Source organism: Neoarius graeffei, chromosome 19, assembly GCF_027579695.1.
Source record: "Neoarius graeffei isolate fNeoGra1 chromosome 19, fNeoGra1.pri, whole genome shotgun sequence".
Lineage (NCBI taxonomy): Eukaryota > Metazoa > Chordata > Actinopteri > Siluriformes > Ariidae > Neoarius > Neoarius graeffei.
The window spans coordinates 20,526,204-20,548,378 of NC_083587.1; the positions used below are offsets into that span (position 1 = coordinate 20,526,204).

Below are 22,175 nucleotides of genomic sequence, written 5' to 3' on the forward strand. Positions count from 1 at the left end.
TTGGCTATATCTCTTGTGCCAAACAAATCAGATGTTGTGGTGGGCGGGACCATGTTCTTGAACTCGGAGAGGTGAGTGCAGGAAAGGACGTGCAGTGACAGTCGCGTTAGGAACGAAATGGCTGCAAAAAGGCATGTTATCGGCATATCGGTGGAAATTATGGCCGATACCGATAACCCTAAAAATGCAGAATATTGGCCCGATATATCGGCCAGGCCGATTATCGGTTGACCCCTACGGTGAATATTATAAGTTGGAACGTAAAGGGTCTCAATCAGGGTGCGAAGAGGAAAAAGGTCCTCTCTCACTTACAGCATCTAGGAGTTGGCATTGCAATGTTACAGGAAACCCACCTTATTAAAGCAGATCACTTTAGGATTCATAAAGACTGGGTAGGACAGGTGTTCCATTCCAAATTTGACTACAAAAGTAGAGGAACAGCTATTCTCATTCATAAAAATTGTTACATTTACTGCCTCAAACATAATCTCTGACCCAAACGGGAGATATGTCATTGTTGTGGGACAACTCTTTCAACTACAAGTAATACTTGTGAATATTTATGCTCCTAATTTTGATGATGATGTGTTTTTCAAAAGGATGTTGCACTCTATCCCGAATCTAGATAGTCATCATCTGATTCTAGGTGGGGATTATAATCTTGTGATGGACTCAGATTTGGACCGCTCCTCTCACTCTGTGTCAAAGTCAACTAAGTCAGTGCAGGTAATACAGGCTTTTATTGACTCCCACAAGCTGATAGATCCATGGAGGTTTAAAAATCCAACTAAGAGGGAATTCTCCTTCTTTTCTAACGTGCACAATACATTTTCTAGGATAGATTTCTTTCTGGCTGATCCCCTCTTACTAAACGTGATAACCCAATGTACATATAATTCAATCATGATCTCCGACCACGCCCCTGTGAGTATTACTCTGACTCTTCCAACCCAGAAAACAAGACGTGCATGGCGGTTTGATCCCCTTCTACTAGCCGATACTGACTTTGTACGTTTTATTTCCATGCAGATAGATTTTTTCATGCAAATGAATAGGACTGATGGCATGTCTTTTTCAGCTCTTTGGGAAGCTCTTAAATGTTACCTTAGAGGACAGATAATTGCTTATAGTGCACACTCTGAAAAAGTCCACCACGGTAAAGTTATGGATGTCTCTTCCAGGATAAAGGCATTAGATAGCCTCTTGTCTACTTCTCCTACCCCTGACTTGGTTAAGAAGAGAATGGAGTTACAGACTGAAGCCGAACTTTTAGCCACTGTCCCTGCAGAGAGGCTAATATTAAAGTCCCGCAGTCGATTTTATGAAGAGGGGGACAGACCCTCCAAACTTCTGGCCAGTCAACTTCGCCAAAAAAGTGCATCTCACATTATACCACAGATTAGATTATCTGACGGCTCATTAAGCGAAGATCATCAAAATATTAATAGCCATTTTAAGGAGTTCTACTCCAAACTGTATTGTTCAGATATACAACCAGATCAACACCAATTTGACACTTTCTTTTTTAAATTTAAGATTCCTACAATTGCATCAGACATTAAAGCAGACTTAGAACAATCTCTCACATTGGAGGAAATTATTGGTGCGATAAAAGGCCTTCAGAGTGGAAAAGCTCCAGGCCCTGATGGGTTCTCCACCGAATTTTATAAGACTTTCAAAGATCAGTTGGCCCCTATTCTCCTATCAGTTTATGAGGAAGCTCTGGAAAATAACATTCTTCCCCCAACACTCCGACAGTCAACTATTACACTACTATTAAAGAAAAATAAAGACCCACTCGATGCTTCATCCTATAGACCTATCAGTCTGATAAACTGTGATGGGAAAATATTTTCAAAAGCCCTTGCATTTCGCCTTGAGCGTATTCTTCCCTATGTCATTTCAGATGATCAAACTAGATTCATTCAAGGCAGACAGGCTTATTTCAATCTGAGACGACTGTTCAATATAATCTACACAAAATCTAATACCTTATCTCCAGAAGCAGTCCTATCACTCGACGCGGAGAAGGCGTTCGACAGAATTCACTTAGAATACCTTTTTTATACCCTGGAGCAATTTGGATTTGGTCCTCAATTCATAAAATTAATTAAATTAATATATACCAACCCAATAGCCTCAGTGCGTACAAACTCAATCTCATCTCAATATTTTCCTCTCCAAAGAGGGACCAAACAGGGGGACCCACTCAGTCCATTACTCTTTGTTCTTGCCATAGAGCCCCTCTCTATTGCTTTACGAAGCAGCTCTGGCATTGAAGGTATAATACGTGGCGGCTTAACACACACTGTCTCACTGTTTGCGGATGATTTATTATTATATATAACCAACCCCATTTCTACCATGCCAGAAGTTCTTAATGTCCTAGCAGACTTTGGTAACATATCAGGATACAAACTCAATTATGAAAAAAGTGAGTACTTTCCTATCACCGCCAATGCCAGGACAATCCCCAATCTACCATTTAAACTTTCATTAGATTCAATCACATATTTAGGGGTTAAGGTAACCAAATCATTTTATGACTTATTTAAGAACAATTTCACTCCTTTGTTAGAACAATCAAAAAAAGATATCAAGCGGTGGTCAAACTTACCTTTATCCTTTATTGGGAGAGTAAATTCTGTGAAGATGAATATGGTGCCTAAATATCTGTATTTGTTTCAAGCTATACATCTATTCATACCACAGTCATTTTTTAAGGCATTTAACCAGATAATTTCTTCCTTTATTTGGAATAATAAATCCGCCCGCATCAGAAAGGAATTCATGGAACGACCAAAAATGGAAGGTGGGCTCTCCCTTCCAAACCTCCGCTCATATTACTGGGCCGCCAATCTCAATGCCATCTCCCTATGGCTAAGGGATTGGAATGACACTGCCCCAGCATGGCTCCAGATTGAACGGTCCACAAGCAATCCATATTCACTCCCTGCCCTACTTTGTTCATGCTTGCCACCACTTGTGAAAAATATCAAAGGAAACATAATTGTTACTCAGTCTCTACGTATTCTGAAACAATTTAAGATATGTTTGGGCATTCAGCAGATTTCCATACACTCACCTATAGTGAATAACCATCTCTTTCTGCCATCTTTATTAGACAAGGGCTTTCAAGCCTGGTATGAAAGGGGTATACATTGCATTGGGGACTTGTACATTGATAATACATTTGCCAGCTTCGAACAACTATCGCAGAAATTTCATCTGAACAATACTCATTTCTTTCGCTACTTACAAATTAGGGATTTTGTACATAAAAAAATGACTATCTTTCCCAATAGCCCTCCCCTGTCATGCCTAGATTCTTTACTGAAAGGCAATTTTCTAAGCAAGGGTAGGGTTTCTATGTTTTATGCACACATAATGGCCAGATATAGCCCTACTATTTCACATATCCGAGAACAATGGGAAAACGATATGGGGACCTCACTTTCTGATGAGGAATGGGAATTGGCCCTCACAAGGGTCCATTCTTCCTCCATATGTTCCAGACATGCCCTAATACAGTTTAAGGTTTTACATCGACTACACTTCTCTAAAGCTAAGCTTGCAAGAATATTCCCTAACACAAGTCTCATCTGTGACAAATGCAAACAAACAACTGCAACCTTATATCATATGTTTTGGTCTTGTTCAAAACTTGCCCCTTTTTGGTCATCTTTTTTTTTTATACCACGTCTCCAATATATGGTTTTGATATTCAGCCTTCTCCCTGTGTTGCAATTTTTGGCATAATTCCTGACTCAGACCAATGTAGTTTCCCAACCTACCTGCAGAGGGCGTTTGCCTTTTCCTCTTTACTGGCGAGACGGTTAATTCTATTTAAATGGAAGGACACAACTTCTCCAACTCATAGCCACTGGATCAGAGATATGATGCAAAATATAAAACTTAAGAAAATGAGATGCACGCTAAATGGCTCCCTTCAGATTTTCTATAAAACCTGGGACCCCTTCATAAGCTATGTGAACTCTATGTGGACCTTTGAAATGACCTTGTGACCTTTGAAAATCCTGATCTATCCTTTTCTATGTATGAACAGTGAATGCACTTTCGTTTGTCTGTTTGTTTTTGTCTCCAGTTTTTGTTTTGTTTGTCTTTGAATTGTTTTGTTTGTAACCATAGGTAACAGGTATCCTTTCAGAAATGTTTGATTGTTTGTTTGATCATTGAGAAAATCTTAATAAATAAACAATTTTAAAAAAAGGATAACTTCTAAGCAACTGAAGGCCTCTCTCACATTGGCTAATATTAATGTTCATGAGTCCACCATCAGGAGAACACTGAACAATGGTGTGCATGGCAGGGTTGCAAGGAGAAAGCCACTGCTCTCCAAAAAGAACATTGCTGCTCGTCTGTAGTTTGCTAAAGATCATGTGGACAAGCCAGAAGGCTATTGGAAAAATGTTTTGTGGATGGATGAGACCAAAATAGAACTTTTTGGTTTTAATGAGAAGCGTTATGTTTGGAGAAAGGAAAACACTGCACTCCAGCATAAGAACCTTATCCCATCTGTGAAACATGTTGGTGGTAGTATCATCGTTTGGGCCTGTTTTGCTGCATCTGGGCCAGGATGGCTTGCCATCATTGATGGAACAATGAATTCTGAATTATACCAGCGAATTCTAAAGGAAAATGTCAGGACATCTGTCCATGAACTGAATCTCAAGAGAAGGTGGGTCATGCAGCAAGACAACGACCCTAAGCACACAAGTCGTTCTACCAAAGAATGGTTAAAGAAGAATAAAGTTAATGTTTTGGAATGGCCAAGTCAAAGTCCTGACCTTAATCCAATCGAAATGTTGTGGAAGGACCTGAAGCGAGCAGTTCATGTGAGGAAACCCACCAATATCCCAGAGTTGAAGCTGTTCTGTACGGAGGAATGGGATAAAATTCCTCCAAGCCGGTGTGCAGGACTGATCAACAGTTACCGCAAACGTTTAGTTGCAGTTATTGCTGCACAAGGGGGTCACACCAGATACTGAAAGCAAAGGTTCACATACTTTTGCCACTCACAGATATGTAATATTGGATCATTTTCCTCAATAAATAAATGACCAAGTATAATATTTTTGTCTCATTTGTTTAACTGGGTTCTCTTTATCTACTTTTAGGACTTGTGTGAAACTCTGATGATGTTTTAGGTCATATTTATGCAGAAATATAGAAAATTCTAAAGGGTTCACAAACTTTCAAGCACCACTGTATCACTGTCCACAAAAAGTCAAATAAAAGAAGTAATCAAAGAAAAAAGGACAGAAAAGAAAGCTTCGAGCTGGCGTGATGTTGCTCCAGGACAATGCGCCTGTCCACACAGCACAGGTGGCAGTGGCAGAAGCAGCCAAATGTGGCTTTGAACTGTTTGCCCATGCACCTTAAATCACCCACCCTGGCACTGTCTGACTTCTGTCTGCTCCCCAAACTGAAATCCCACTTGCGTGATCACCATTTTCACAGTGATTATGAAGTCATCTGTGCTGAGGAGGATCTGGAGGCTCAAGATGTGACCTTCTTCTGCAAAGGGGTAGTGAAGCTTGAACATTGGTGGACCGAGTGCATTGAAGTTAAAGGAGACCATGTTGAAAATAATGCAAGAACAATCTTTCTCCTGTGACGTTTCCTGGGCGAGGCCGAGAACTTTTTGAAGGACTCTCGTATATATTTGCACCCAGCATAGCCAAATCACATAGCACCATGTTTTTGAGAAGTGAGCGGAAATCAGAGACCCCAGAGGAAACCCACATAGACATGGAGAACAAATGAAACGTCACACGGACAGTAACCCAAGCTCAGGGTCAGATACCGCCTGCATCACCAGTCCACCACATGTTAAGTTTATAATAATGAAAATGATAAGTTCAAAAATGTGCATCCCTTTTTTAAATATAATGTAATATTCATGTTTTCGATTTGGATTATTTTCGAAATATCCGTCTTTAGAACTTGAGACTGAAAGAGTTTTTGTTCTTTAGGCCTTTTAGAAATTGAGCCACGTAGATGAACTTGAGGTCTGACGATGGCGTCCCACCCTCAGATGTACCCTGAGTTAGGTGCGTACACTAAACTAAACCTGAACAAATGTATACACACATTGTCAGCTTTTCTGACGGATAATGTCCAGTGAGCTTTCATCCTGCTTGATTCAGTGTGTGACTTGTACTGGATGTTTGACCCCAGGTTCAGGATGCAGGCAGTCAGCGAAGGCTCAACTGTTGGCATCTCAGCAGCACCTGGTGGCATCTCTGTATAACTTGGCGCCGCTATTAGACTGCGTCCTGGCTGCAGGTCTGCTGTCTCAGGATAACTACCACGAGGTGAAGGCGGAAAAGACACCACAGAAGAGTGCCCGCAAGCTGCTGGAGATTGTTCAGTGTCAGATGGACGAGAACGGAGCCACACGCTTCCTAGAGTGTCTGCAGGAATGTAAGCAGCATTATCCACGTCTACGCACCTGGCTGTCTGCTGAAGCAGGTATGGTACCGTATAAGCATAGGATAATGTCTGTATTTCACTTTTCATAAAATAAAATACAGAATTATAGCCACTAACAGCATTATCTTTTTTTCTGTTTACAGAGATCCAGCGTGGACCCACAGGTTTGTCTTTTTTTTATACTCATCTTAAAGGAAAACTCTGGGATTTTTTTTTTAACCTGGGCCATATTTCCCCATTACCTTGGGTCCACAATTGAAATTGGTCCAGTACTGAGTTAGCTATAACTGGCAACCTCAAAACAGCTATAGAATGTAATTCTACGGGGCAAACACCGCGTCAAAGTAATCTGCTTGTTTTCATCTCATCTCATTATCTGTAGCCGCTTTATCCTTCTACAGGGTCACAGGCAAGCTGGAGCCTATCCCAGCTGACTACGGGCGAAAGGTGGGGTACACCCTGGCAGCGCTCGAAACTAACGGTGTCCCGACGTCCCGGGGACCATAAAAAATGTCATCGGGACACAAAATTATCATATCTGGGACAATCCCGGGACAATGGAAAAAAATAGATCTAGAAAAAAAGTTCTACATTAATATTATTTACAGAGCCGTAACACATACGTAGACATTCACCTAATTTGTCAATTTTAATTTTAAAACGTTAACAGCGAAAAATACATAGTAGCTACACTTTCGATGCACCTGCATCCGTAGGCTACAGAGCAGCGCATTCTGTTCTAGAATCTTCGGCCGGAGTCCGCATTATATGGGCTTGGAATGGAATTGCTACCGCACACGCTGCGCCGACTCTTGCCAGAACAAAAATGCTGAAGTGGTTGAAGCGGACCGACCGCGGGGAAGAAACTGAAAGCCCAGACATAACGTCTCCGGGACCTTCAGGATCCAAAGTGTCATCGCCTGGTCTGCAGGCAACGCTAGCAACTGAATGAACTTAATGAACACTGTTAGACACGTTATAAAATACAACAGGAATGATGCGGATGACATTGACGGAAGATACCGTTCAACAGAATAAGTGAGTTTTCTTGGTGTCTTTCTAGTTCAGAAAGTTTAATCAGTCAGCAGCACAACTAGGCTCGGACCTGCCACTATGCTGATGTTGCTAACATTTGCACCCGGCAGCGAAAGTTCATAAAAATGGATAACGGAAAGTTCATAAAAATGGATAACGGAAAGTTCATAAAAATGGATAACGGAAAGTTCATAAAAATGGATAACGGTAATGGTGAAAATTATAAGTTGGCCTTATAAGTGCCAACAGATATTCAAGGTATAAGTAGATGAAATGAACATAAAAGGGGTCTTATTTTCAGCTAAAGTGTACTGCAGATGTAGGGAGTTGAAACATTTTCTGAATGAGCTAGTTGGCCCCTTTAAATAAACGGGTATCTATTCATACAGTGAGATCGCCAAAGTTTAATAAACTGAAAATGCAATAATTGTAATTTTGAAGTAGATGATGTATAGGACATGTGTCGCTTGTGTCTTGTGACTTATTGTAAAAATGATATAAAGGGTTCAAAATCGCATAGTTACAAATATAATAGTAACTTCATATGATGGGCGGCACGGTGGTGTAGTGGTTAGCGCTGTCGCCTCACAGCAAGAAGGTCCTGGGTTCGAGCCCCGGGGCCGGCGAGGGCCCTTCTGTGTGGAGTTTGCATGTTCTCCCCGTGTCTGCGTGGGTTTCCTCCGGGTGCTCCGGTTTCCCCCACAGTCCAAAGACATGCAGGTTAGGTTAACTGGTGACTCTAAATTGACCGTAGGTGTGAATGTGAGTGTGAATGGTTGTCTGTGTCTATGTGTCAGCCCTGTGATGACCTGGCGACTTGTCCAGGGTGTACCCCGCCTTTCGCCCGTGGTCGGCTGGGATAGGATCCAGCTTGCCTGCGACCCTGTAGGGCAGGATAAAGCGGCTAGAGATAATGAGATGAGATTTCATATGATAATATTAACCACTGGTTATTTCAGAGAGGAAAAAAATGGGGACACTATTGCTTCCATTCGGGACAATACAACACAGAATTCGGGACCACTGGGGGACACAAAGAAAAAAAGTTAATTTCGAGCCCTGCACCCTGGACAAGTCGCCAGGTCATCACAGGGCTCTGCTTGTTTTCTTTTTTTTAAATTTTATTTCGTATACCATACAATTATACAAAACAATCACAATACAACTACACAAAAAAACAAAAATCAAACACAACAGCGAATTTAAAATTGAGTGAAAAACCAAAATTAACAGTGAGGAATAATGTGTATATGGAGATCTCCATGTGTGTGTGTGAGTGTGTGTGTATAAGGAGTAGTACTGACTTACTGTTGGACCGGGGAGATGGAGGCTAGATCGCAGAGAAGGAGGGTTCCAAAAGAAATTAGTATTATTATTTTTATGTAGGATAATAATAAGAGAAATAAGAATAGGATAGGCGGCACGGTGGTGTAGTGGTTAGCGCTGTCGCCTCACAGCAAGAAGGTCCTGGGTTCGAGCCCCGGGGCCGGCGAGGGCCTTTCTGTGCGGAGTTTGCATGTTCTCCCCGTGTCCGCGTGGGTTTCCTCTGGGTGCTCCGGTTTCCCCCACAGTCCAAAGACATGCAGGTTAGGTTAACTGGTGACTCTAAATTGAGCGTAGGTGTGAATGTGAGTGTGAATGGTTGTCTGTGTCTATGTGTCAGCCCTGTGATGACCTGGCGACTTGTCCAGGGTGTACCCTGCCTTTCGCCCGTAGTCAGCTGGGATAGGCTCCAGCTTGCCTGCGACCCTGTAGAACAGGATAAAGCGGCTACAGATAATGAGATGAGATGAAGAATAGGATAAGAATAGGAATAATTTGATTAGCTGACTGATTATACAGATTGCCTGGGCACCCAAGTATGACCACGGTGTCATCCCGCCCCCGCACAGGATATACCACAATGAGACGGCAGAGGGAAGGCCCTGCGTGCTAACCAGCCCATGGCCCCCAGCACCCCCCACGACCCACCACACCTCGACTCCAGACCATCACTCAACACGCCATATTTGTTCTATGTAAGACAGAATCTGCTTGGTTTCATCAATGACAGGCTCCTCACGTGTCTGACAACATGGACAGGATCTCTACAGACATACACCTGTGTCTGTTTACCTCAATAACTGTAAAGAAACTGTAGAAAACTGTTTCTACACTTATTGTTTTACCTTTCTCTACTTCCAGTCTCTGACGCAGGGCCCCGTTCAGTGCCTGCGGTCGATTATCACATGGAGGATGGTTTCGGATTTTTACAAAAAGGATCCTTTCCACTAACGTCAGCAGCTTTAGGACCAAAAGGTTGCCGGTTCAATTCCCAGGACCAGCAAGGCACCTAACCCCCAACCACTCCCCTTATCCAATATTACATTACATTAATGGAATTTAGCAGACACTGTTATCCAGGTTGCTCTGGATAAGAGTGTCTGCTCAATCCCAATTAATGTAATGTAATATTGTTGTAATCAGTGAAATATTCAGGCATTGCTTTGGAAATAGACTTCTTCACAAATTCTTCTTCTCCTTTTGTAAACATCAGAAAACAGCCACCATGAGATAATCGACTACAGACACCGAATGGTGCGCTGCGTCAAAAACCAGAAGAAGAGAAAGTTAAACAGCGACAGAAATGCATTGTATAGCTGTTTTGCGGTTGCCAGTTATAGCATTCTAACTCAATACTGGACCCATTTCAATCATTTTTTGTCCTTCATAAAAACAGGCCCAGGATTACACTGACATTTTTAACTTCCTCCTCAACATGTTTGTCATTCAAATAAGGGAACTTATCAGGATTCTCAGGTTCAGGTGGAAGTGGAATTTCCTGTGAAGCAAAATGATTTTCAAAGTGGATTTTCAATTTCTCACTGGATATTGTATGTTTTGAGCCAGTTTTGAAGACATTATAATTTTTTAGCCATACTGAACTCCTTTTCAACTTCTCTTGCAAGGGCAGCGTGATTAATGTTCCTGGCAAGTTCATGATAGAACTCATGTTTTTAGGAATGTTCTCCTGGTCTTGATTTCCTTTTGAAGTTTTCTCATTCGTTGATGGTTATTACATTCATATAACTTCATTTGTTCCTTCAAGACGTCACCTTCCCACGGTTCACTTTTCTTGAAAGGGCTGATTTTTGGACATACACTATTTACCTTTCTTTCACTGTTGTTACTATATGATCATTAAGCTGGTTAATATCATCGATATTCACACCTTCCAACTTGGTATCAAGACTCCGCGTAAGTTGCTCTTGGAGTTGGTTGGTTCTCAATGCTTGAAAATCTACTAATTGTTTTGGCTCCATTGAGTGCTGATTTTAAGGTGAACGCCTCTTTTTGTAGAAGGGAATTCAGTGTTCAACAGTCTATGATCAGTGTCAAATAGATTAGATGCTTTCGTGTACACCCGACATGATTGAACAAATTTTAACACCCACTTAGTCGTACATATATAATCTATTTGTTTCCATAACCCTGTTGCTGCATGTCTCCATGTTTCATGATGCATTCTTTTGGTTCTAAACATTGAATTCATGATCATAAGGTTATGCTTTAAGCATTTAACCATTGAAGAAATCTTTCACCGTTGCCATTCGTTTCAATCCTATCCAGATTGTTCCAACCCAATATTCTATCCCACACACCTGTTTTTTTGCTTGTTGATTAAATTGTTGTATTGAAATCCATCCATCCATTATCTGTAGCCGCTTATCCTGTGCAGGGTCGCAGGCAAGCTGGAGCCTATCCCAGCTGACTACGGGCGAAAGGCGGGGTACACCCTGGACAAGTCGCCAGGTCATCACAGGGCTGACACATAGACACAGACAACCATTCACACTCACATTCACACCTACGGTCAATTTAGAGTCACCAGTTAACCTAACCTGCATGTCTTTGGACTGTGGGGGAAACCGGAGCACCCGGAGGAAACCCACGCGGACACGGGGAGAACATGCAAACTCCGCACAGAAAGGCCGTCGTCGTCCACTGGGCTCGAACCCGGACCTTCTTGCTGTGAGGCGACAGCGCTAACCACTACACCACTGTGCCGCCCTGCATTGAAATCTCCAAATGCAATAATCTTATATTTTAGGTTCTGATCAAGAACCTCCGTGGTCAATGCATTATAGAATGATGCTTTCATAATATTCAACAGTTGAGTCAGTAGGTGCGTGTGCATTTAAAATTGCAAGCCTCATGCCTTCGATAGTGATGTTAGCTGAAATTATTCTTGCAATACGGGGTTCCTTATGATCTTCCAACACTACAAGAGGAGAAATTATTATGCCAACCCCGTGTTCGGATTTTCTCTTGTAACCACTCCATACTATTTGCCATCCTTTCAGAGATTCATCATCGAGCACCATTATTCCAGTGGATGTTCCAGACTCCTCATTTCCTGTAATGCTAGCACATCAATATTTAGAGTTTTTGCTGATTTTGATGGTTGCGAGCTTGATATCGTCCTGTAGTTTTTGAACATTGTTTGTGGCGATTCGGATATTATTCATTTTAATTCTACTTGCATCGTTCAAGGATTTTGTTCTAGTACCTGATCGCTTGGTGGACAGGGACAAGCTGTCACAGCCAGACGCATACTTCTCGAACTCAGCCTGACTGGTCACTGAGGGACGCATCCCTTGTTGACCCGTGTGACAGATGATGTGGTATTATATACTTTTGGTCGACATTTCTATATGCTTTTTCAAAATAAGGAACAAAGAAGGAAATAACTTGTTGTGAGATGCTTACATGCACAGAGGTTAGTTCCACCAGAAGCCACCAGATACTGAAACAGATGCATCCTGGATTTGTAAAGTTTACCAGAGCCTGCTTTAATTACAGTGGTATGCAAAAGTTTGGACACCCCTGGTCAAAATTGCTGTTACTGTGAACAGTTACGCAAGTTGAAGATGAAATGATCTCCAAAAGGCATAAAGTTAAAGATGACTCATTCCCTTTATATTTTAAGCAAAAACAATTTTTTATTTTCATCTTTTACATTTTCAAAATGACAAAGGAAAAGGGCCCGAAGCAAAAGTTTGGGCACCCTGCATGGTTAGTACCTAGTAACACCCCATTTGGCAAGTATCACAGCTTGTAAACACTTTGTAGCCAGCTAATAATCTTTCAGTTATTACTTGGGGGATTTTCACACATTTGTCCTTGCAAAAGGCTTCCAGTTCTACAAGTTTCTTGGGCTGTCTTGCATGTACTGCTCTTTTGAGATCTATCCACACATTTTCAATGATGTTTAGGTCAGGGGACTGTGAGGGCCAGGGCAAAACCTTCAGCTTGGGCCTCTTGAGGTATTCCATTGTAGATTTTGAGGTGTGTTTTGGATCATCGTCTTATTGTAGGACCCGTCCTCTTTTTAACTTCAACTTTTTTACAGATGGTGTGATGTTTGCTTCCAGAATTTGCTGGTATTTATTCAAATCCATGCTTCCCTCGACCAATGAAACGTGCCCTGTGCCACTGGCTGCAACACAACCCCAAAGCATGATCGATCCACACCCATGCTTCAGAGTTGGAGAGGTGTTCTTTTCCTGGAATTTGGCCCCCTTTTTTCTCCAAACATGCCTTTGCACATTGTGGCCAAAAAGTTCTATTTTGATTTCATCAGTCAACAGGACTTGTTTCCAAAATGCATCAGGCTTATTTAGATGTTCATTTGCAAACTTCAGACGCTGAATTTTGTGGCTAGGACGCAGGAAAGGTTTTCTTCTGATGACTCTTCCATGAAGGTCATATTTGTTCAGGTGTCGCTGCATAGTAGAACAGTGCACCACCACTCCAGGGTCTGCTAAATCTTTCTGAAGGTCTTTTGCAGTCAAACAGGGGTTTTTATTTGCCTTTCTAGCAATCCAATAAGCAGTTCTTTCAGAAAGTTTTCATCTTCCAGACCTCACCTTGATCTCCACTGTTTCTGTTAACTGCCATTTCTTAATAACATTACGATCTGAGGAAACAGCTACCTGAAAACACTTTGCTACGTTCTTATAGCCTTCTCCTGCTTTGTAAGCATCAATCATTTTATTATTCAGAATGCGAGGGAGTTGCTTAGAGGAGCCCATGGCTGTTGATTTTAGGGACAAGTTTGAGGAGTCAGAGAATTTATACAGCTTTGAAATCTGCATCATCTGACCTTTCCTAACGAAGAATTTGAACAAGCCACAGCTCAATAAGCTAATTAAGGTCTGGAACCTTGGTAAAAGTTACCTGAGAACTCAAATGTATTGGGGTGCCCAAACTTTCGCATGGTGTTCCTTTTCTTTTTTCACTCTCCAATTGTACAAAACAAAAATAATACACAAATCTTGCAGAAGATGCTGAAATGTGTCATCGTTACCTTTATGCCTTTATAGGTGATCAGTTCATCTTCTGTTCACTTAACTATTCGCAGTAACAGGCATTTTCAGTAAGGGTGCCCAAACTTTTGCATGCCAATGTAGCCAGAGCACAGTCATTAACTGCCTGTTCGCCTTGGTCCAACTCACCAGGGACTTAATCCCAGATGACATGGCTTCAGTGTGACTCCGTTGTCACCGCTCCGATGAGCCCAGCAGGATGGGTTTGAGTAGCAGCGTGCTGTTGCTGTACTACGCTGCTGCGACATGATTGTAGAACTTCATGACTGATCAGGTGTACATATGTTCCTATTAATGTGGCCAGTGAGTGTTCGTATAAAAAACGGCAGTCAAATAACACTGGTCTACAGCCAAAATGCTTCCAAAATAAATAGGGTCAAACTTTACTAATTCTGGGTCGCTAAAAATGAAAATGAAACTTAAAATTGTTCATTGGCTGTAGTTTTCAGGATTGGCTCTATGAATAAATCTATGATTGGGTTTGGATAGTACTTACTTTTTTGGCAAAACAATGAATGACGCAATCTGAAGCCGGTATTGCATCATACATGATCTCATGTTATTCCTAGAAGTCACCGATGATGCAATCATACAGTAAGTCAACTTGCATCACTGCTGAACAAACTGCCCTATTATCAGCTCAAAAAAAAAAATCATACAGTGCTATGCACTCGAGATTAAGTTTTTGATTTATCTGTTTAGACAAAGTGAGCATGGATGCCTCATAATTATATGAACAATGCAGATAACTTCTGCTATGTTTGTGATGAAGTGACTTTTGCATCACAGAAGTACAGTATACACTACCGTTCAAAAGTTTGGGGTCACCCAGACAATTTTGCGTTTTCCATGAAAAGTCACGCTTTTATTTCCCACCATAAGTTGTAAAATGAATAGAAAATCTAGTCAAGACATTTTTCTGGCCATTTTGAGCATTTAATCGACCCCACAAATGTGATGCTCCAGAAACTCAATCTGCTCAAAGGAAGGTCAGTTTTATAGCTTCTCTAAAGAGCTCAACTGTTTTCAGCTGTGCTAACATGATTGTACAAGGGTTTTCTAATCATCCATTAGCCTTCTGAGGCAATGAGCAAACACATTGTACCATTAGAACACTGGAGTGAGAGTTGCTGGAAATGGGCCTCTATACACCTATGGAGATATTGCACCAAAAACCAGACATTTGCACCTAGAATAGTCATTTACCACATTAGCAATGTATAGAGTGGATTTCTGATTAGTTTAAAGTGATCTTCATTGAAAAGAACAGTGCTTTTCTTTCAAAAATAAGGACATTTCAAAGTGACCCCAAACTTTTGAATGGTGGTGTAACTGCTGTAATCAAGAAAGTCTGCCACCTTTTCTATTTTGGTTACAAAATTGGAGATCAGGACAAGAGTTGGGCCCCACACACATGCTGTGACACCTGTGCAAAAATTCTTTGCCAGTGGTTGAACAGGAAAAGGAAATCCATGCCTTCTACAGGGCCAGTGACTTGGAGAGAACCAAGTGATCATATCAACAATTTGCCCCAGTTGGGAAAGGTTTGTCAAAGAAGAAAAAGTGGACTGTAGAGGATCCAGACATTCCATCAGCTCTACACCCAGTACGGCAGAAAAGCACGCCTGTTCGTAACGCACCATAATCATTCTCATTTGAGTCAGATGAAGAAGAAGAGTGTGAAACTTCTGGTCTTGACAACACAACGTGAACTGGATGACCTTGTCAGGGATTTGGAATGACCCAAGAGTAAGGCAGAGCCTCTTGGGCTTCAGATTACAACAATGGAATCTCCTGGTAGGCGATGTTAGCGTTTTCATGTTCTGTGACTGTCAAAAGGATCTTGTCCCATCCTCCTCATGGAAGGTGATCCATGGAAGCTTGACAAGAGATGCTCCGTTTCATGAATACAAGAGACAAGCTGTCAAAAAGCACTGAGTACACACTGAATAAGGACTAAACCTATTCAGTACTTATATATAATTGTTTTTTGCCATTTGGTTCATCTCATCTCATCTCATCTCATTATCTCTAGCCGCTTTATCCTTCTACAGGGTCGCAGGCAAGCTGGAGCCTATCCCAGCTGACTACGGGTGAAAGGCAGGGTACACCCTGGACAAGTCGCCAGGTCATCACAGGGCCAACACATAGACACAGACAACCATTCACACTCACATTCACACCTACGGTCAATTTAGAGTCACCAGTTAACCTAACCTGCATGTCTTTGGACTGTGGGGGAAACCGGAGCACCCGGAGGAAACCCACGCGGACACGGGGAGAACATGCAAACTCCACACAGAAAGGCCGTCGTCGTCCACTGGGCTCGAACCTGGACCTTCTTGCTGTGAGGCGACAGCGCTAACCACTACACCACCGTGCCGCCCTGCATTGAAATCTCCAAGTGTAATAATCTTATATTTTAGGTTCTGATCAAGAACCTCCTTGGTCAATGCATTATAGAATGATGCTTTCATAATATCCGACACTGTTGAGTCAGTAGGTGCGTATGCATTTAAAATTGCAAGCCTCATGCCTTCGATAGTGATGTTAGCTGAAATTATTCTTGCAATACGGGGTTCCTTATGATCTTCCAACACTACAAGAGGAGAAATTATTATGCCAACCCCGTGTTCGGATTTTCTCTTGTAACCACTCCATACTATTTGCCATCCTTTCAGAGATTCATCATCGAGCACCATTATTCCAGTGGATGTTCCAGACTCCTCATTTCCTGTAATGCTAGCACATCAATATTTAGAGTTTTTGCTGATTTTGATGGTTGCGAGTTTGATATCGTCCTGTAGTTTTTGAACATTGTTTGTGGCGATTCGGATATTATTCATTTTAATTCTACTTGCATCGTTCAAGGATTTTGTTCTAGTACCTGATCGCTTGGTGGACAGGGACAAGCTGTCACAGCCAGACGCATACTTCTCGAACTCAGCCTGACTGGTCACTGAGGGACGCATCCCTTGTTGACCCGTGTGACAGATGATGTGGTATTATATACTTTTGGTCGACATTTCTATATGCTTTTTCAAAATAAGGAACAAGGAAGGAAATAACTTGTTGTGAGATGCTTACATGCACAGAGGTTAGTTCCACCAGAAGCCACCAGATACTGAAACAGATGCATCCTGGATTTGTAAAGTTTACCAGAGCCTGCTTTAGTTACAGTGGTATGCAAAAGTTTGGACACCCCTGGTCAAAATTGCTGCTACTGTGAACAGCTACTGTGAACACCCGGAGAAAACATGCAAACTCTGCACAGAAAGGCCCTCGCCGGCCCCGGGGCTCGAACCCAGGACCTTCTTGCTGTGAGGCGACAGCGCTAACCACTACACCACCGTGCCGCCCCATTTGGTTCATAATACATTTTATTTATATAAACTTTTTGCTGATTTTTTTTAGTGTTACAGAAAAAGAACAGGTGAAATATCATGTCAACCAACCATAAACACATGAAGAGACCTAGGTTTACAATTTATACTTAAAATGTTACCATCTACACAATGTACATAAGTATAAAATGTAAAATCTTAAATATCCTGGAAGCTGTAGCCAATCAGCTGTTTTAATTGTCATATTTGAATTCAACTCACCAAATTTCACAACAAACAGCCAAGTTCATCTCTGAAGCAGACAACTTCTGAAAAATTGTTGACCAGTGTAATTTTTATTTTTATCTTTTCTGGCTTCTCTCAGAGCGGAAACTGCAGGCTCAGTTCTCCTGCCTGTGCAGCCGCCTGGGCTTCTCCGTGCTGCCTGTGTCTGTGGCTCTGTTCTCCAGCAGCACCCTCACACAGTTCGATCTGGAGCGGATCCAGGGGGCATCGACCCCCATGCAGCAGACCCACATCCTGCTGACCATCTGCCTGAATAAAGGAGAGTCAGCATGCAAGAACTTTTATATGGCGCTGTACAACGAAGACCCTCAGCTCGCCGAGGACATAAACAGTAAGGAGTCACATGCAGGTCGCGGGTCAGTCCTCCGACACAGAACAAAGTGAAATGTTTTCCTACAAAAAGTGACAAGCAGCTGAACTGTAATGTGTGTGAGCAGGTGATTTACAGCACTGAAGCTGAATGAAATGGTTTCCTTGTTTAAAAGAGTGTTTAAATCGAAAACACTGATCATTCTGGAGTTAAAAAAATTCATTCATTCCGCTACATCCACTTTGTGCTTGTAAATCCGTGTTGTATTATTTGCATTTTCATACTGGAACCTGATAAGTTGCTGTACAGTGGTGCTTGAAAGTTTGTGAACCCTTTAGAATATTCTATATTTCTGCATAAATATGATCTAAAACATCATCAGATTTTCACACAAGTCCTAAAAGTAGATAAAGAGAACCCAGTTAAACAAATGAGACAAAAATATTATACTTGGTCATTTATTTATTGAGGAAAATGATCCAATATTACATATCTGTGAGTGGCAAAAGTATGTGAACCTCGAGGGTTAGCAGTTAATTTGAAGGTGAAATTAGAGTCAGGTGTTTTCAATCAATGGGACGACAATCAGGTGTGAGTGGGCACCCTGTTTTATTTAAAGAACAGGGATCTATCAAAGTCTGATCTTCACAACACATGTTTGTGGAAGTGTACCATGGCACGAACAAAGGAGATTTCTGAGGACCTCAGAAAAAGCGTTGTTGATGCTCATCAGGCTGGAAAAGGTTACAAAACCATCTCTAAAGAGTTTGGACTCCACCAATCCACAGTCAGACAGATTGTGTACAAATGGAGGAAAATCAAGACCACTGTTACCCTCCCCAGGAGTGGTCGACCAACAAAGATCACTCCAAGGGCAAGGCGTGTAATAGTCGGCGAGGTCACAAAGGACCCCAGAGTAACTTCTAAGCAACTGAAGGCCTCTCTCACATTGGCTACTGTTAATGTTCATGAGTCCACCATCAGCAGAACACTGAACAACGGTGTGCATGGCAGGGTTGCAAGCAGAAAGCCACTGCTCTCCAAAAAGAACATTGCTGCTCGTCTGTAGTTTGCTAAGGATCATGTGGACAAGCCAGAAGGCTATTGGAAAAATGTTTTGTGGACGGATGAGACCAAAATAGAACTTTTTGGTTTAAATGAGAAGCGTTATGTTTGGAGAAAGGAAAACACTGCATTCCAGCATCAGAACCTTATCCCAACTGTGAAACATGGTGGTGGTAGTATCATGGTTTGGGCCTGTTTTGCTGCATCTGAGTCAGGACGGCTTGCCATCGTTGATGGAACAACGAATTCTGAATTATACCAGCGAATTCTAAAGGAAAATGTCAGGACATCGGTCCATGAACTGAATCTCAATAGAAGGTGGGTCATGCAGCAAGACAATGTCATTCTACCAAAAATTGGTTAAAGAAGAATAAAGTTAATGTTTTGGAATGGCCAAGTCAAAGTCCTGACCTTAATCCAATCGATTAAGGGGGTCAGACCAGATACTGAAAGCAAAGGTTCACATACTTTTGCCACTCACAGATATGTAATATTGGATCATTTTCCTCAATAAATAAATGACCAAGTATAATATTTTTGTCTCATTTGTTTAACTGGGTTCTCTTTATCTACTTTTAGGACTTGTGTGAAAATCTGATGATGTTTTAGGTCATATGTATGCAGAAATAGAAATTCTAAAGGGTTCACAAACTTTCAAGCACCACTGTACTTGATGATGCAATAACATCTACTTGTCTAGCATCTACGTGTCCAGCAGTTTTCAGATGGTGCGATTAAGATTTTAAGCTGTATGAGATTCACAGAAACAGAAACAATCTTCATGATTTTCCAGTGACATTTTCAACTTGTTTACATCCTATGCGGGAAATTTATTTTATCAGACCACTTTTTATAAATGATTTCATGATTCCATTCAGGCCAGCACACACATTTGATTGTCCATATTATAAAACCAAATTGAAATAATTTACATTGACAAGAGGACCTGTAACAGTTTTATGACTGACATTTTTATTTTTCAGTCAGTAGCTCGTTAAAGGATCTGTCACTGAACAGCAAAGAGGGCGACAGTGTCGGCGTGGCAGTAGAGGAGACACAAGGCACAACAGCAGGACACCTGGCTTACTCAGGTGAGCAAATATTCCCACATATTACGGTTCGATCATGACATCCTAGGTTACAATGCATACAAATGTGCTTTGTTTATTGATCGATTTATTTCAGGAGTACTGCAGCAGGTGAGAGCTCAGCTAGGTGTGGCTGTAGGAGATGAGGCCAGGCTGAACGTGTGTGAGCTGGGAGTTGCAGTGGGTCTGCCACGTCGCACAGTCAAAGAGTGTCTTCTAGAGGGCGTGAGTTTAGAGGACGCAGCCCAGCTGGAGGCTCTGGTGGCTCTGTTCATGGAAAAGACTCGGGACGCGGACCGGCTCCTCAGCAGAGTGGCTGAAGTTGAGATTCGAAGTAGGTCAACAATATAGATGTTACATTTTCATGTTTGCTGATTGAAAGGCAAAACATCCATATTTTAATGTTTAATATGTTTTTTCTGTCCACATTCACTGGATATGAGCAATCGCGCACTCTGATTGGCTACTCCACTACTAGGCTATCAGCTCATATACCGTGAGTAGAGAAAAACAAAACCACAGAATGTGTTACTGAACCAACTGAGGATGAAATAAAAACTCTACTCAAAACCAAAACCCCCCAAAAATACAAAAAAAATGGAATAAAAATATTTGATGGTAAGAACACGTTTTTTTTTTTCAAAATTATTATAATAGCATTTTTCACAAATTGCTCCTGTCATTTCGCCAGTTTGTGTAGATTCTTCATGTTTAAAGCAGATACGCAGAACCTTTTATTTTTAAATAAATTTGAGTGGATAGTATCTCCATCCTTGACTCTTGTACACTGCATAAATGGGAATTAAAAAAAATACATTTTTGAGAGTTTAAAAAAACCACAAAAAACAGCAAAGTTGGCATTCGAGCTTCCCCGCTGAGCCAGCCAGCCCTGAGCGCGTGACGTCACAGCGGTAACCGGTTTTAAGGCCAAGGCTTTGGACAGCTATAGACCAAAGTCATACTGTATAAATAAAAATTTATGGTGAAAGTAAGAAATATTGTTACCGACTTGCTCAACTAAGACTGATGTGACTTCACTAATTGTGGGTTGACTCTCATTAAAACAAGATAGGTGTTATAACTTATGCAACATACAGCTACATGCATGCATTTTCACTGATAAAACATAAAAGGCTAATTAAATAATCAGATGAACTGAGACAATCACATTCTGAAGCAAATTAAATAATCTTATATCGGTAACTTAAACACAATACAAGTTACATGTATTAATCTAAATGCAGGTAAACAATGAGTTGTTTTTGTTGTTTTATATTCAAATGAGAGTCGGAGCTTACCCATCTGTGTTCTCGCTTCTTGAAGGCCAAGCTTGTGGCCGATTGTTTCAAAACAATCTGACTTTCGGTTGTTCGTTCAGTTCTCCGTTCATTCATTTCTTTCACGTAAGGGCGAGATGGCAGCAATATCCAGCGGAAAAATCAGATGGCTGGTCCACTCATTCTCCATTTTCTCCATACTGAGTACTCCGCCATTACTTCTCGGCTCAGGCAATTACTAAAACCCGGGACAGGACATCACCGGTTTTAGCAACAACCGCGGAGAGGTCACTGCCCGAGCGATAGGTCACGTCCCATTCCATCCCAGGTTTTACCAACAACCCTCGGCTCACACTCCAGGAGGACTGGTGCAACTGAACTTATTTTCCTTTTTTAAAAAGTAATAAATACTTTCCTTTGCTGGCGGCACGGTGGTGTAGTGGTTAGCGCTGTCGCCTCACAGCAAGAAGCTCCGGGTTCGAGCCCCGTGGCCGGCGAGGGCCTTTCTGTGCGGAGTTTGCATGTTCTCCCCGTGTCCGCGTGGGTTTCCTCCGGGTGCTCCGGTTTCCCCCACAGTCCAAAGACATGCAGGTTAGGTTAACTGGTGACTCTAAATTGACCGTAGGTGTGAATGTGAGTGTGAATGGTTGTCTGTGTCTTTGTGTCAGCCCTGTGATGACCTGGCGACTTGTCCAGGGTGTACCCCGCCTTTCGCCCGTAGTCAGCTGGGATAGGCTCCAGCTTGCCTGCGACCCTGTAGAACAGGATAAAGCGGCTAGAGATAATGAGATGAGACTTTCCTTTGCTTGTAGTTTTATTTAATTGTTGGTACTGCACCCTCTTTCAATACGGGCTTATAGCCAATGCTCCTCAACAGATCAGAGGTCTCGTACGAGTCTTCAGTAAAATGTGCAGAGCAGAGGAGAGACCACTTCGTTGCCACCCAA

General features: G+C 41.8%; 1 protein-coding gene across 4 annotated transcripts in view; it reads left to right on the top strand.

Moving 5' to 3' along the window:
* Nucleotides 1-22,175, top strand: part of LOC132867099 (uncharacterized) — a 30,275-nt gene that overhangs the window by 4,479 nt on the left and 3,621 nt on the right. For 2 of the 4 annotated variants that reach the window (XM_060899828.1, XM_060899831.1), the window contains exons 2-7: nt 5,997-6,074; nt 6,202-6,495; nt 6,600-6,620; nt 17,568-17,819; nt 19,847-19,954; nt 20,049-20,285. In XM_060899828.1, the coding sequence (XP_060755811.1) occupies nt 6,041-6,074; nt 6,202-6,495; nt 6,600-6,620; nt 17,568-17,819; nt 19,847-19,954; nt 20,049-20,285 (946 nt within the window). In that variant the 5' untranslated portion in view covers nt 5,997-6,040. Of the gene's footprint in view, nt 1-541; nt 727-5,453; nt 5,819-5,996; nt 6,075-6,201; nt 6,496-6,599; nt 6,621-17,567; nt 17,820-19,846; nt 19,955-20,048; nt 20,286-22,175 lie in introns of those variants that run through there. The other 2 variants (XM_060899830.1, XM_060899829.1) reach the window with 2 other exon arrangements.